The sequence below is a fragment of the Bubalus bubalis genome, chromosome 4 (assembly GCF_019923935.1).
Source record: "Bubalus bubalis isolate 160015118507 breed Murrah chromosome 4, NDDB_SH_1, whole genome shotgun sequence".
NCBI lineage: Eukaryota > Metazoa > Chordata > Mammalia > Artiodactyla > Bovidae > Bubalus > Bubalus bubalis.
The window spans coordinates 129,591,180-129,607,615 of record NC_059160.1 but is presented as its reverse complement, the minus strand read 5'-3'; the positions used below and the strand labels follow the sequence as shown (position 1 = coordinate 129,607,615).

The window sequence follows — 16,436 nt, the reverse complement described above, 5'->3', positions numbered from 1 at the left end:
AGATGGCTAACAAACACATGAAAAGATGCTCAACATCACTCATTATCAGAGAAATGCAAATCAAAACCACTATGAGGTACCATTTCACACCAGTCAGAATGGCTGCGATCCAAAAGTCTACAAGTAATAAATGCTGGAGAGGGTGTGGAGAAAAGGGAACCCTCTTACACTGTTGGTGGGAATGCAAACTAATACAGCCACTATGGAGAACAGTGTGGAGATTCCTTAAAAAACTGGAAATAGAACTGCCTTATGATCCAGCAATCCCACTGCTGGGCATACACACTGAGGAAACCAGAAGGGAAAGAGACACGTGTACCCCAATGTTCATTGCAGCACTGTTTATAATAGCCAGGACATGGAAGCAACCTAGATGTCCATCAGCAGATGAATGGATAAGAAAGCAGTGGTACATATACACAATGGAGTATTACTCAGCCATTAAAAAGAATACATTTGAATCGGTTCTAATGAGGTGGATGAAACTGGAGCCTATTATACAGAGTGAAGTAAGACAGAAAGAAAAACACCAATACAGTATACTAAGGCATATATATGGAATTCAGAAAGATGGTAACAATAACCCTGTGTACAAGACAGCAAAAGAGACACTGATGTATAGAACAGTCTTATGGACTCTGTGGGAGAGGGAGAGGGTGGGAAGATTTGGGAGAATGGCATTGAAACATGTAAAATATCATGTATGAAACGAGTTGCCAGTCCAGGTTCGATGCACGATACTGGATGCTTGGGGCTGGTGCACTGGGACAACCCAGAGGGATGGTATGGGGAGGGAGGAGATAGGAGGGTTCAGGATGGGGAACACATGTATACCTGTGGCAGATTCATTTTGATATTTGGCAAAACTAATACAATTATGTAAAGTTTAAAAATAAAATAAAATTAAAAAAAAAAAAAAAAAAGACGCTTACTCCTTGGAAGGAAAGTTATGACCAACCTAGACAGCATATTGAAAAGCAGAGCATTATTTGCTAACAAAGGTTCGTCTAGTCAAGGCTATGGTTTTTCCTGTGGTCATGTATGGATGTGAGAGTTGGACTGTGAAGAAAACTGAGCATTGAAGAATTGATGCTTTTGAACTGTGGTGTTGGAGAAGACTCTTGAGAGTCCCTTGGACTGCAAGGAGATGCAACCAGTCCATCCTAAAGGAGATCAGTCCTGGGTGTTCATTGGAAGGACTGATGCTAAAGCTGAAACTCCAATACTTTGGCCACCTCATGCGAAGAGTTGACTCATTGGAAAAGACCCTGATGCTGGGAGGGATTGGGGGCAGGAAGAGAAGGGGACGACAGAGGATGAGATGGCTGGATGGCATCTCCGACTCGATGGACATGAGGTTGAGTGAACTCCGGGAGTTGGTGATGGACAGGGAGGCCTGACGTGCTGTGATTCATGGGGTCGCAAAGAGTCGTACACCACTGAGCAACTAAACTGAACTGAAAACATACTTAGCTCATATTAAAGACACCTATGTAATATATCCTACCTTTTCAAGCTTTCAGGGAAAATTCTGCCAGAATCAGTCAATAGATCTCTTTCTTCTGTCATGTATTTGTCTAGTAGTTGTAGTTTTTAACTTCCTTTACTTTCATACTCTAAGATGCAGTACCATCAATCTTTTTGCAAAATTAGGTTATGAGGAATATATATGATACTAAACAAATACATTCAATATGGTCATTTTCAAAGTATCAGAGTTCTTTTGTAGTTACTGTTAGTTTCATTTGATGTGATATATAATACTTTTTTTTTAAAGTGTGATTAACAAATCATGTAAATTCTCTGAGCATCAGTTTCCTTTCAGCAAAATTTCTTTTTAAAAACTTCTTTGCCTGGTGAGGGGGAAGGGTTGGGGTTGGGGGGAGGACTGACAAACTCCAGTTTCATTTGCATTGAATTATCAAAGATGTAAACAAACAACTGATAACACTTGGCCCCAGGGGTGAATGGTCATCTGAAGCAGCAATTCAATTCTGTGCTTCATTCCCACCTGATCCACATTTTTTCCCCAAGCAGGAATTCCTAATGAGGTTTTTTTTTTTTAATGTGTTCAGTATAATATCACTCAAGGGCCAATTAAAGTAGTGCAACAAAAACGTGGCAGAATACCAAAAACACTAAGGATAAGCCTTTTCTGTTTTTCCAGCCTCTCCCACCTCTCAAGCTTACTTGTTTAGCATGAATCAGAGTAAATGAAGCTTGGAAGTCATTACATTGTGAAAGATGCACAGTAAACATGAAAAGAGTATGTCCAAGTTCAGTGGATGTTAGCTGTAAATTTCAAAACCAAATCAGACCTCCAAGTACCTTGGAAAAAATAGGAAAATCTCAGATGACTGCACACCACAGATATTCAGAACAAGTTTTGCTAGAAGCACAGCTACTAAAAATGGTGCTGGGCTGACATTCTCAAAGAAAGGAGACAGAAAATATTAAAAAAAAAAAGAAAAAAAACCCTCCAGCAAACAAATACAGAAGAATAATTTCAGTTGAGAAATTAGAAGGGATCTGTTTCTTCTACTATTTCGCTTCTCTTTACTTATATTTTTTAAAATAATTTATTTACTTATTCATTTGGTTGTCACTAAATGGAAACCGTGACAGACTTTATTTTCTTGGGCTCCAAAATCAATACAGATGGTGACTGCAGCCATGAAATTAAAAGAAGATTGATCCTTTGAAGAAAAGCTATGACAAACCTAAATAGCATATTAAAAAGCAGAGACATTACTTTGATATTACAAAAGTCCATCTAGTCAAAGCTGTGGTTTTTCCAGTAGTCATGTATGGATGTGAGAGCTGGACCATAAAGAAGGCTGTGTGCTGAAGAATTGATTCTTTTGAACTGTGGTGTTGGAGAAGACTCTTCAGAGTCCCTTGGACTGCAAGGAGATCAAACCAACCAATCCTTAAGGAAATCAACCCTGAATATTCATTGGAAGGACTGATGCTGAAGCAAAGCTCCAATACCTTGGCCACATGATGCAAAGAACTGACTCATTGGAAAAGACCCTGATGCTGGGAACCACTGAAGACAGGAGAAAAAGGGGAGTACAGAGGATGAGACAGTTGGATGACATCACCAACTCTATGGACCTGAGTTTGAGCAAGCTCCTGGAGTTGGTGATGGACAGGGAAGTCTGGTGTGCTGCAGTCCATGGGGTCACAAAGAGTCAGACACGACTGAGCAACTGAACTCAACTGATTTGGCTGCACTGGGTCTCAGTTGCAGTGGGATCTATTTCCCTGACCAGGGACTGAACCCAGGCTCCCTGAATTGGGAGCTCAGAACTTAGCCCTTGGATCACCAGGGAAATCCCCATTTTGCTTTTAAATAAACATGTAATATGACATGCCCTGTGCCTCCATCATCTTTAATCCCTTTTTTACTCCAAGTTCTTCTTTGTACTCCATATCCCCTTTGAAACAAACCAAGAGAGGATCATTTCAAGAAAGATCAAAAAAGCCATTCTTGGCTTTTGGGTTTTTAGAATAGGCTTTGAAAAGTCATACAAGAGACAACAGTATTTAGAAAAAAAGCCTTCTGATATGAATAGCTCTACTTTTGAATATTAAAAGAGCAAGACCCTGATGTGCTGGATGAAGGTTTCAGAGCCTAGAGGAGGAGAGAATTAGAGGAATTCAGCGTTCTCCACCCGCTTGCCCAGATGGAGACCAGATAGATCCCACAGTCAAGGGAGCCTCTGGAGTTTCCAGAATCTCCCACACCCAAACCCTTGTGCAGCACAGATTCAGGAGAACAGATTTGGCACCAAACCAAGACTAGGCTGCCAGGCAACTTTCCCTTCTCCCTCTGCCAAGAGACTAAAGTCCTCAAGTTGCCAAAGACAGTATTCCTAGGTTTCCAACCTCCGAAAGAGGCCCAAGTGGAGGTGAAAGCACAGCAAGAACCTGGAGGACTCAAAAGAGACGAGGAAGGAAGATCCAGTGTGCGGTCCAAAGATCAGTCAGGAAAACATGCATCTCAAAATGAGGCAGGAGATAGACGGACCCCAGGCTGAGTAGCTGGAGTTCATCCCCTGTGGACAGATACTTCAAGATGAGGACAACAGCAGGAGAATATTTAGAGGTGCTGAGCCCTGTCCAGATAAAAGATAAAGAGACTACAGTTTCCTCATTCTCAAAGTCAAGGAGACCTTCCTGACTATATATGTACAGAAGGGCTCGTTGGAGATCAAAAAGGAAGGGCTATCACGCCATATTCGGTGATGTTACCCTGCCCACTAGAATCCATCTTGGCTAAGAGATGAGCACACACACACGGGAGGATCCTGAGAAACACTACAGATGGACCCAGAGCCAGGCAAAGCAAGAGGACTGTCCAGAGGAAACCCAGAAGAAATGCTCCATAAAAGTGATTCAAACTACCCAGAGGGCACAACTCTCTGAATCTGTCCTGTGAGTATATTCACATGTACCTTTTTTCTCCTAATAAACACTTGGTTTCACTACTTTCTGTCTCTTTGTGGGGATTCATTATAACAAAGCCGATGGGTCAGGAACCCTGTCACATTGGTCACTGGTCTGGTGGCTAGAATTAAGTGCACTCACCACTGAGACCCGACTTTAATCTCCGGCTGGGAAAGCAAAATACTGCTTCAAACAGCTGCAGGAGAAGGCCACTCAAAATCAGTAAGATGTCAGAAGAAGTAAATGCAGACAATTCATAAAGAATCTCCTTTGACCAAACCTGACTCAAGTTCTTCTGAATCATCTTTCTGACCTGGCTTCTGATTGTAGGATTTGACCTTGTTTTGCTTAGTCTAGTTTTAGCAAGACTCCTGCTTAGGTCAGCTTGGTGGAAATCCCCCACTCATGATATCTGATCACATTCCTCATCTGCCACCTTTGACATCCTATCACTCTGATCTGCCATTAGCAACAATCCTACAAATTTTGTTTACCAGAATCCCCCTTTTCCTTGATGTTTCCTCTTAGTAATTTTTCATCCACTGACCCGTAACTCTGGTCCTGTCTACAAATCCCCACTTGTCCTTGCTGTTCTGGGTTTGCCAAAAATTCATTTGGGTTTTTCCATATCATCTCACGGAAAAACCCGAATTTTTTGGCCAACCCAGTGTATGACTACTGAGGTTTCTCTTCCCCTATTGTAATAGTTCTGGAATAATATTTGTCTTTATGCCTTTAACTTCTGTCTGGCTCTGGTTTTCTTTGATGTCTTTCAGTTCCTGACAGCAAACTCAAAAGAGAATGCCCAAGAACCCAATGTTTCCTCCCCATCAGGTGAGTGTCCCAAAGATACACAGCCCTGGGAGTAAGAAGGGGGTAACCTTTGAATTCAAACTTAACAACAAATATTTATCCTGTGCTCGAATGTTTCAAGTCCTGTTCTGGGAACTAATGATACATCATTGAATAACATGGATAAACAATCTATTTTTATAGATAATTATGTTTAGATGAAGACTAGGGCAGTAAGCAAAATAAACATAATATAATAGTATGTTAGATGATATTTAAATACTATCAGAAAAAAAATCAAGTAGAAAAGGGGATAGGAGAGAAAGCACAATTTTAAATAGGCTGCAATTTTAAGGAGGCAGAGAAAGAGTGCTTTCAGAAGATGACCTTTGAAATCAAAACATAAAGGTAAGAATAAACACATAAAACTGTGATTTCAATTGAGTTTGCACTGAACAGACTAGGACTAGGTTTTCACTAACAAGCTGCAATCTGGCTGCAAGGCCCATTGGGTTTAAATAGGAAATTAAGTCCAATGAGAACAAATGAAGAACATTACATGCTGGCACATTTTAAAATTTGTGGTCTGTGAAATTTACTCACTACAAATAAAAAGAGTATATAAATATTTCTTTCTTCACAATCACAGTGCCTCAAACTTCTGGAAAGAAAATCCAGCTGCATTTGTAACACTTTTTCATTTAGGTAAATATTTATAGACACTGAATTTTGTGTGTGGGCTTGTGTCTATATGCACTACATAAATATGGGTCTGCATATTCTGGATCCATCTAAGCATTCATTTCTGAAAGTCATTTAAAATTTATACACATATATGAACACTGAGAATATCATTTTTAACCTTGTATCTGCCCCAATATGCCTGAGAGATACCAGTTACACCTCAGCTTCACATTACTATAGTGATTTTACAGCATCAGAGTAAGACTTGGTGCAGGAGGGAGGGAATTTAGCACTCATCTTAAATACTTCTCAAATAATTCTAATATACTTTTTCATAACTTAGCACTATCTCTTACTTCCCAGTGATATATAAAGCAACCAGGTTCTGACCTACTACATTTGGGGTTGACATAACAGCAGATAATTGCTAACAAAGTGTGAATAACAGGCGTTGGTACTCAGATAAGAACTGCATTTTCATTTAAACTTTTAGATTTAAAAAAATTCTCAATTACTCAGGGATATAGATATTGTGAACCACAGTATCTGGGAATGTGTTTCTTTTCAGTTGTGTTTTACTTTATTCCTTCAGCAATTGGACTCTGCTCATCAAACTCTGCAGTGGGGCAAGAGTTTAATTTTATAACCAATGTGGCAAGATTTACAAACTTAAGAATAGACAATAATATGCTGTACTATTCAGTTGCCTGCTGGTTTGTTGAGAGAGGAGGGTGAGGAGGAAGAGGGAGAAGAAGGAAAACAGAACTACAATGAATCACATATTCTATAAAAGTCCTCACAGATTTTTAGAGAGATGATCTGTATTATCAGGGGAAAAAACCAACACTCAGATTGCCTATTTTCAAAAAGGGAATGAAGCACATCATTCTAACTAAAATTTGAATCTACATGTGTTCTTAAATCTGAAATGGATCTCCTGTAGGCAGTGTATAGTTAGGTCTTTTTTTTTAATCCATCCAACTGTTCTATACTTTTTGAATGGTGAATTTAATCCATTTACATTTAGAGTAATTATTGACATGCAAAGGCATACTAACGCCATCCTATTAATTGCTCTCTGGTTACTTTTTATTTCCATTGTTTCTTTTTCCTTCTGTCTGTATCAACATCCATAAATTATTTTCCATGTTGGTATGCTTTGTTTTCTGTTTCTTGGTCTTTGTGAATCCATCCTAGGTTTTCCTTTTGTGGTAACCTTGCAAATTACATAAAATATCATACAGATAAAATAGTCCATTTTAGGCTAATAGCAACTCACCTATAAAGGATCCAACTTTTTCTCCTCTCTTTTACATTACTGATGATACAATTTCCTTCTTTTTATGTCCTGCATTCATTAATAATTTATATTTATAGTATCTATAATTCTTTTTACAGGCTTTCCTTGTAGCTCAGTCGGTAAAGAGTCTGACTGCAATGCAGGAGACCTGGGTTCGATCCCTGGGTCAGGAAGATACCCTGGCAACCCATTCCAGTATTCTGGCCTGGAGAATCCCATGGACAGAGAAGCCTGGCAGGCTACAGTCTATGGGGTCACAAGAGTCATACAAGACTAAGACTAAACACACATAATGCTTTTACTATTTTCTTCCTTTAACTTTTGTACTACAGTGAAGTGATTGATACACCACCCTAATACTTCTTTACATCAGAGTGTCTTTGTTTCTCTAAAACCAGTGTAGTGTGTATTTTTGTATGTTGTTTTGTTGCTGATCAGCATCTTTTCATTTCAGCTTGAAGAATTCCTTTCAACATTTCCTGCAAGGCAGGTAGGTCTATTGGTGGTGAACTCTCTCAGCTTTTGTCTGGGAAAGGCTTTACATCTCCTCGATATCTGTAAGGCAACTTTGTTGCATAAAGTATTCTTGGCTGGCAATTTTTATTTCTCAACACTTTGAATATGTCATTCTATCCTCTCTTGCCCCATAGAGTTCCTGTTGAGAAATCAATTAATAGCTTAATGGGATCCCTTTGTAGGTCACTTTCTTTCCCCCTAGTTTTATGTAGGATGATTTCTTTCTCATTGATTTTTGACAGTTTCACTGTAATGCATCTTGGAGAAGGTCTTTTTACATTGAGATAATAGGGCATTTTTTTAGCTTTATGGACTTGTATGTCCAAGTCTTTCCCCAAGCCTGAGATGATATAGTTTCTTTAAATGAATTCTCTGTCTCCTTCTCCCTCTCCTATCCTGAAACCCAATTATTCAGATATTTGTGTTTCTGATAGAATATGATAGTTTTTTATAGGCCTTCATCATTCTTTTAATCGTAAGTGTCCCCTCCTCTGGTAACTGTATTATTTCTTCATTCTATCCTCTGGGTAATTTACTCTTTCTTCTACTTGGTCTGCTCTGCTACAGATGCTATCTGTTACATTTGTCACTTGATTCATTGAATACTTTAGTTACAGTGTTTCTGTTTGTTTCCTTTTATACAATAGGCCCCCTACATACAAATGAGTTCTATTAGGAGTGAGTTTGTAAGTCCAAAAAAGTTAGCCCAGGTATCTATCTAACACAATCGCTATATGGTACTGTAATAATATTTTCACACAAATAATACATGAAAAACAAACACAAAAAATAAAGAAAAGATTTTTAATCTTACAGTACAGCACCTTGAGGGCTTCCCAGGTGGTGCTAGTGGTAAAGAACCTGCCTATCAATACAGGAGACTTGAAACACAGGTTTGATCCCTGGGTCAGGAAGATCCCCTAGAGAAGTGCATGGCAACCCACTCCAGTATTGCTGCCTGGAGAACCCCATAGACAGAGGAGCTCGGCAGGCCATGGTTCATAGAGTCATAAAGAGTTGGACACGACTGAAGCGACTTAGCAATCAAGCAGGCACAGTACCTTGAAAAGTATAGTAGTCCAATAGTGGGCATACAGGGGCTGGCATCGAGTGAACGGGCAAGAAGAATTACTGACTGGAGGAGGGAGAGGGGGTAGGAGACAGTAGAGCTGAAGGATTGTTAGCAACAGGAGACAGAGGGGAGGGCATGCTGCAATTTCATTAATGCCTGACATTTGATGGCACAGGTTCTGGTTCCTTGCTGGAACTAGATGCACATCTTCATCTTTGAAAGTTTGTAACTTGAAGGTTTATATATGCGGGACTTGCTGTATATGGTTTTGGTCTCAAAAATTAGTCCTACACTTTATACAACTTTGTACAATGTGTTTTTAATACCTTTCTTAAAATGGAGGACCTGAGTAAAAATGTTTGTTGGCCTAAAGGATCTGCTAGAATTTGCATTTGCATAGCAAGCACACTATTTGTACTTTATGTTTATCTGGGGTGACGGAAGAAAATTATGGAATAGCTACGTGTACCTTGGTCTTCCCATGTGGCTCAGCTGGTAAAAAACCCGCCTGCATTGCAGGAGACCTGGGTTCGATTCCTGGGTTGGGAATATCCCCTGGAAAAGGGAAAGGCTACCCACTTCAGTATTCTGGCCTGGAGAAGTCCATGGACTGTATAGCCTATGGGGTCGCAAAGAGTCGGACACGACTGAGCGACTTGCACTCATTTACTCATGCGTACTTTGTTTTCATCTCCATGATAGTACTTGGCAAACTTCCAGGCATGCTATTTATGAGACACAGGCCCCAAAAGAGTGGTTTGAATACTTAACAAAAAAGTAACAAAATGAAACAGCTATAATTCATTAAGCACTTATTTAATCCCTAAAACGTCCCTTATTAATACCTGTGAGGGGGTAAGAAAGCTGAAGTTTTAAGAAGTTAAAACAAGGTCACAGAGGCTGCAGTACAGTAGGCAAAATAACTCCCAGAGCATCCCATGGCTCAGTTTTCTCATCTTAAAGTGAGAGTGGTAACACTGACTTCATAACTCCTCCTAAAATAGACTTTCTTTGTGAAAATGAATAAAACGACACATTTTCTGATGAAAAGTGGGAAACCACATACAATAAGGATGTGGACACATGTGCTCACACACACATACAAGGAAAATAACCTACTCATAACATACTACCAAATATTTTGTGAACCTGTTTCCCCTTTGGGCACTGTGATGGAAACTCTCACCCCACCACCATAAACTTGACAAAGCCCCTACATTAATGCAGCATGTTTCAATTCTGAATCTGAATTTTACAGCTTACGTGTAAGCAAGGAATCTAGGATTCCATTGCGAGTTCTGCGGGTGCAGTAACACTAAAGTAAAGCATGGACCATCTAACATTGCTCAGACATTCAACTTACTTCTTTGGTAGCTTCATTTTTTTCACCTTTTCTTCAGCGTGTTCATCTGATATACCCACATGACATCCTAAAGCCAACAACGTCCTGGAAAACAAAACCAAACATAAGTTGCAATAATCTGTTCCCCATGTCCACAATAATCCAATATAATAGCAGCTGAGAATGAGGTACAACAGTCCACTTTACATGCAGAGAGGTCTTTTGCTTTCAAGCAAAAGGAAAGCTTACTTACTTGTAAATTATTTACTACTGAGTAATGAGTAGGACATTTGAAAATTGAACGTTTCAAACACAAAAAGGAAAATATTGAAAAGTCTCTCTCCAATCCTGTCTCTGCAACTTCTGTTCCTTTCCCTAAAGGAACTGGTTGCTACTAATTATTGGCTGTCCTGCTAGAATATATGCATATTCTAAAGCAGATTTGTGTGTGTGTGTGTGTGTGTGTGTGTGTGTGTGTGCATGTTGGTGCTTTCCTTCTACTCAATGGTTAGCTGTAAGAGACAGTTTTCCATAATTTTCTATCTTGACTTCACAATATAATTTTGATACACAATGTGACTTTGATCACTATCCTTCATATACAGCTGGTTTATTTTTCAACAGTTCTGAAGTGTTCCATTCACTGGATATGTCACAGTGTTTAACCCAATTTTCTGTTCACAATTTTTGTTATTACAAACAGGGCTGCAATGAATAACCTCATACATTGAATATATGCACTGTAACCTACAGAATGTAGCACAGAATGAAGCAGGGCAAAGAATAATAGAGTTTTGCCAAGAGAATGCACTGGTCATAGCAAACACCTCTTCCAAAAACACAAGAGAAGACTCTACACATGGACATCACCAGATGGTCAATATCAAAATCAGATTGATTATATTCTTTGCAGCAAAAGATAGAGAAGCTCTATACAGTCAGTAAAAATAAGAATGGCAGCTGATTGTGGCTCAGATCATGAACTTCTTATTGGAAAATTCAGACAAATTGAAGAAAGTAAGGAAAACCACTAGACCATTCAGGTATGACCTAGATCAAATCCCTTACAATTATACAGTGGAAGTGAGAAATACATACAAGGGATTAAATCTGATAAGAGTATCTGAAGAACTATGGAAGGAGGCTCATGCACAGGAGGGAGAGATCTGGAACATTCCCAAGAAAAAGAAATGCAAAAGGGCAAAATGGTTGTCTGAGGAGGCCTTACAAATAGCTGTGAAAAGAGAGAAGCAAAAGGCAAAGAGGAAGAGGAAAGACATATCCATTTGAAATGCAGAGTTCCAAAGAAGAGCAAGGAAGAAAGTCTTCCTCAGTGATCAATGCAAAGAAATAGAGGAAAACAACAGAATGGGAAAGACTAAAGATCTCTTCAAGTGAGTTAGAGATACCAAGGGAACACTTTAAGCAAAGATGGGCACAATAAAGGACAGAAATGGTATGCACCTAACAGAAGCAGAAGATATTAAGAGGTGGCAAGAATACACAGAAGAACTGCACAAAAAAGATCTTCACGACCCAGATAATCATGATGGTGTGATCACTCACCTAGAGCCAGCCATCCTGGAATGCGAAGTCCAGTGGGCCTTAGGAAGCATCACTACGAACAAAGCTAGTGGAGGTGATAGAATTCCAGTTGAGCTATTTCAAATCCTAAAAGATGATGCTGTCAAAGTGCTGCACTCAATATGCCAACAAACTTGGAAGACTCAGCAGTGGCCACAGGACTGCAAAAGGTCAGTTTTCATTCCAATCCCAATGAAAGGCAATGCCAAAGAATGCTCAAACTACTGGACAATTGCACTCATTTCACACGCTAGTAAAGTAATGCTCATAATTCTCCAAGCCAGGCTTCAACAGTACATGAACTGTGAACTTCCAGAAGTTCAAGATGGATTTTAAAAAGGCAGAGGAACCAGAGATCAAATGGCCACATCCAATTGATCATCATAAAAGCAAGAAAATTCCAGAAAAACATATATTTCTGCTTTATTGACTATGCCAAAGCCTTTGACTGTGTTGATCACAAGCAAACTGCGGAAAAATTCTTTAGGAGATGGGAATACCAGACCAACTGACCTGCTTCTTGAGAAACCTTTATGCAGGTCAGGAAGCAAGTCAGAACTGGACAGGGAACAACAGACTGGTTCCAAATCAGGAAAGGAGTACATCAAGGCTGTATATTGTCAGCTTGCTTATTTAACTTATATGCAGACTACATCATGAGAAACGCTGGGCTGGATGAAGCAAAAGCTAGAATCAAGACTGCCAGGAGAAATATCAATAACCTCAGATAGGTAGGTGACACCACCCTTACGGCATAAAGTGAGGAACTAAAGAGCCTCTTCATGAAAATGAAAGAGGAGAGTGAAAAAGTTGGCTTAAAATTCAATATTCAGAAAACTAAGATTGTGGCATCTGGTCCCATCACTTAATGGCAAATAGACGGGGAAACAATTCGAAACAGTGACAACCTTTATTTTTTTGGTCTCCCAAAATTATTGCAGATGGTGACTGCAGCCATGAAATTAGAAGACGCTTGTTCCTTGGAAGAAAACTTATGGACGCTTGGGGCTGGTGCACTGGGACGACCCAGAGGGAGGGTATGGGGAGGGAGGAGGGAGGAGGGTTCAGGATGGGGAGCACGGGTATACCTATGGCGGATTCATTTTGATGTTTGGCAAAACTAATACAATATTGTAAAGTTTAAAAATAAAATTAAATTAAAATAAAAGAAACAAAAAAATAAATAAAGATACAGGAACAATAAAAAATAAAAAAAAAGAAAAATGAATGCCAAAGAATTGATGCTTTTGACCTGTGGTGTTGGAGAAGACTCTTGAGAGTCCCTTGGACTGGAAGGAGATCAAACCAGTCCATCCTAAAGGAAATCAGTCCTGAATATTCACTGGAAGGACTGATGCTGAAGCTGAAACTCCAATACTTTGGCCACCTGATGTGAAGAGCTGATTTATTTGAAAAGACCCTGATGCTGGGAAAGACTGAGGGCGAGAGAAGGGGATGACAGAGGATGAGATGGTTAGACAGCACCACCAACTCAACGGACATGAGTCTGAGTAAACTCCAGGAGTTGGTGATGGACAGGGAGACCTGGCGTGCTGTAGTCAATGGGGTCACAAAGAGTCAGACACGACTGAGCGACTGAACTGAACTGAAATGTAACCTTCATCTGTAGGATAAATTCCTAGACAGGCAATTACTGGGTCACAGGGGATATACATTTCAGAGTTTGACAAATATTGTCAAATGTCTTTAAAGCTGGTAATCATTTATATTCTCATAAGCAAAGGATGACACTGCCTATTTCCCATGCCTGTTCCAGCAGAGTTGTCCATTAATATGCTAATGGATCTCATTTATAGTTTTAATTTGCATTTTTCTTAATACAATTGCATTTGAGCACCTTTTTCCTCTGCTTTACGGATATCTGTACTTCCTTTCTTCTATGAAAATATTCCTTTTTCACTTTTCTGTTAGATTTGAGCTTTATTGTTGTAGTTTATAATCTCTTCAAATACACAAGTTAAAAATATTATATAATACTTAGAGATTGGGCTTCCCTGGTATCTCAGTTAGTAAAGAAACCACCTGCAATCAAGAATCTGCCTGCAATGCAGGAGACCTGGGTTTGATTTCTGGGTCAGAAATATCTCCTGGAGAAGGAAATGGCAACCCACTCTAATATTCTTGCCTGGGAAATCCCATGGACAGAGAACCTTGGCAGGCTACAGTCCATGGGGTCACAAAGAGTCTGACACCACAGAGCTACTGAACCACCACCAGAAAGAGATTACCCATTTGTTAAATTGTTTCAAGGAAATATCCATGCTTTTTAAACAAAAGTCTGCTGCTGCTGCTAAGTCGCTTCAGTCGTGTCTGACTCTGTGCGACACCAAAGACGGCAGCCCACCAGGCTTCCCCGTCCCTAGGATTCTCCAGGCAAGAACACTGGAGTGGGTTGCCATTTCCTTCTCCAATGCATGAAAGTGAAAAGTGAAAGTGAAGTTGCTCGGTCATGACCGACTCTTAGCGACCCCATGGACTGCAGCCTACCAGGCTCCTCCGTCCATGGGATTTTTCCAGGCAAGAGGACTGGAGTGGGGTGCCATTGCCTTCTCCTAAACAAGGGTCAGGGAGGCCATATAGTGTCAGGAAGCATTTTACAGGAGGCTTCCTGTGTTCTGTTTTGTATCTGTCAGGAATTCTCAGTTCCTGATTAATTCCTGAATACAGGAATTAAGAGGAGAGGCAAGCCTCTCCTGGGGGCTGAGGAATCCAGGCATTTACTTCATTAGTTTTTCTATACAGTAATAAGTACCCTCTTCCTTCTTGTGAACCATAGGGTAAAAGGGAATGTTTACAACTCTATCTCTAATATGGATTGCCTATGTTTTGTAAGTCTGGAATTTTAATCTTTATCTTTGCTGAGAATAACTACCTTGTACGACAGTATATATGCCCACACCATGTTGATTAAAACACCATTGCTCCATCAGAGCTCTGGCCCCCGTGTCTGTATTTCTCTCTCTCTCTCTCTCCCTCTCTCTCTTTTTCAGGCTGATCCCCTGGAGTGCAGAGGCTCTCTGAGTTCACTTTCCTGCCCGGGCTTCTAAGACCCTCTCAAGAAGGCACTCTGTGCCTTCACCCCATTGAGAGGGCGCCTGAGGCCTTCGTGAACAGAGCAAGCCCTGTGCAGGGGCTTTATTGGCTTTCTGCATAAACCAAGGAATATCAGCCTCTTTCCCTCTCCTTTACTTTCTTATCGGTCGACTCCGGACCACCAGGTTCCTGTCCAATAAAGGACCTCAACAATATATATTAAGATTAAGCCTTTATTTCCCAGATGGATACTCAGTCATCCATAAAATATTTACTGAATAATCCATTTAAAAAATGTATTGGCATATAGTTGCTTTACATGTTAGCTCCTGCCATACAGCAAAATGAATCAGCTATATGTATATGCATAACCCCTCTTTATTGGATTTCCTTCTCATTTTGGCCACTATGGAGAACAGTATGGAGGTTTCCTTAAAAAAGTAAAATAGAACTTCCATCAGACCAGATCAGTCGCTCAGTCGTGTCCGACTCTTTGTGACCCCATGAATCGCAGCACGCCAGGCCTCCCTGTCCATCACCAACTCCCGGAGTTCACTGAGACTCACGTCCATCGAGTCAGTGATGCCATCCAGCCATCTCATCCTCTGTCATCCCCTTCTCCTCCTGCCCCCAATCCCTCCTAGCATCAGAGTCTTTTCCAATGAGTCATGACCCAGCAATCCCACTCCTGGACATGTCCCCAGAGAAAACCTTAATTCCAAAAGATATATGCACCCCAAAGTTCACTGTAGCGCTATTTACAATAGCCAGGACATAAAAGTAACCTAAAGGTCCATCAACAGAGGAATGGATAAAGAAGATGTGATATATATATATAGGGAAATTACTCAGCCATAGAAAAGGAATGAAATTGCACCATTTTCGAGTCATTGATGGACCAAGAGACTGTCATATAGGGTGACATTAGTCAGAAAGGGAAAACAAATATCATATATTAATGCATATATATGGAATCTAGAAAAATGGGACAGATGAACAATTCATTTTTAACACTGATTTGAAATGCTACTTTTCTGATATACTTAAGTCCCCTTATGCTTTTAAATCCTTTTCTGGACTTTCCACTCTAGAAAAATCTCCTTTTTACATAATAAATTGGGATTCCAATTTGCCAATAACAGTTTTTCCACTGGGTAGACACTCCATTTTGTTTTTTTACTCCCTTTAATGAATGACCTTTTGTTGATTTTCCCAAGAAAGACCATCATCATTCACATTTAGAGTTCATCCTTAAAAGTCCCCAGACTTAGGCAGAATAACATCCTTTAGTATTCCTGATAATGATTGGTTCTACCTACTTCAATAGAATAAGATGCTATGGCATAAACTTTTTGGATGACAATTTCTAATGTCTGGTCAGTTCCAAAAGGAACAGTCAAGTATCTAAAATCCATTTATACTTATCCTCCTTAACATTTAAAAAAGTGACAATCTGGAGACAGATATAGATACACACACTTAAATATCCTGTTATTAAGTTAAATTTTAGATTATATATGGTAAAAGTGAGATTGACTGTTAAACTGCAAGACCAGGAACTAACTGAAGCTGTACAGTTTGTTAAAACATGTGCCAAATAAGGGGCTTCCCTGGTGGCTCAGTGGTAAAGAATCTGCCTG

At 39.9% G+C, this 16,436-nt stretch overlaps 1 protein-coding gene across 1 annotated transcript in view; it reads right to left on the bottom strand.

Moving 5' to 3' along the window:
* The window catches only part of RYR2 (ryanodine receptor 2), an 829,832-nt gene that overhangs the window by 328,445 nt on the left and 484,951 nt on the right, over positions 1-16,436 (bottom strand). The window contains exon 25 of the mRNA XM_045165522.1: positions 10,180-10,263. Coding sequence (XP_045021457.1) covers positions 10,180-10,263 — 84 coding nt within the window. The remainder of the gene's footprint in view (positions 1-10,179; positions 10,264-16,436) is intronic.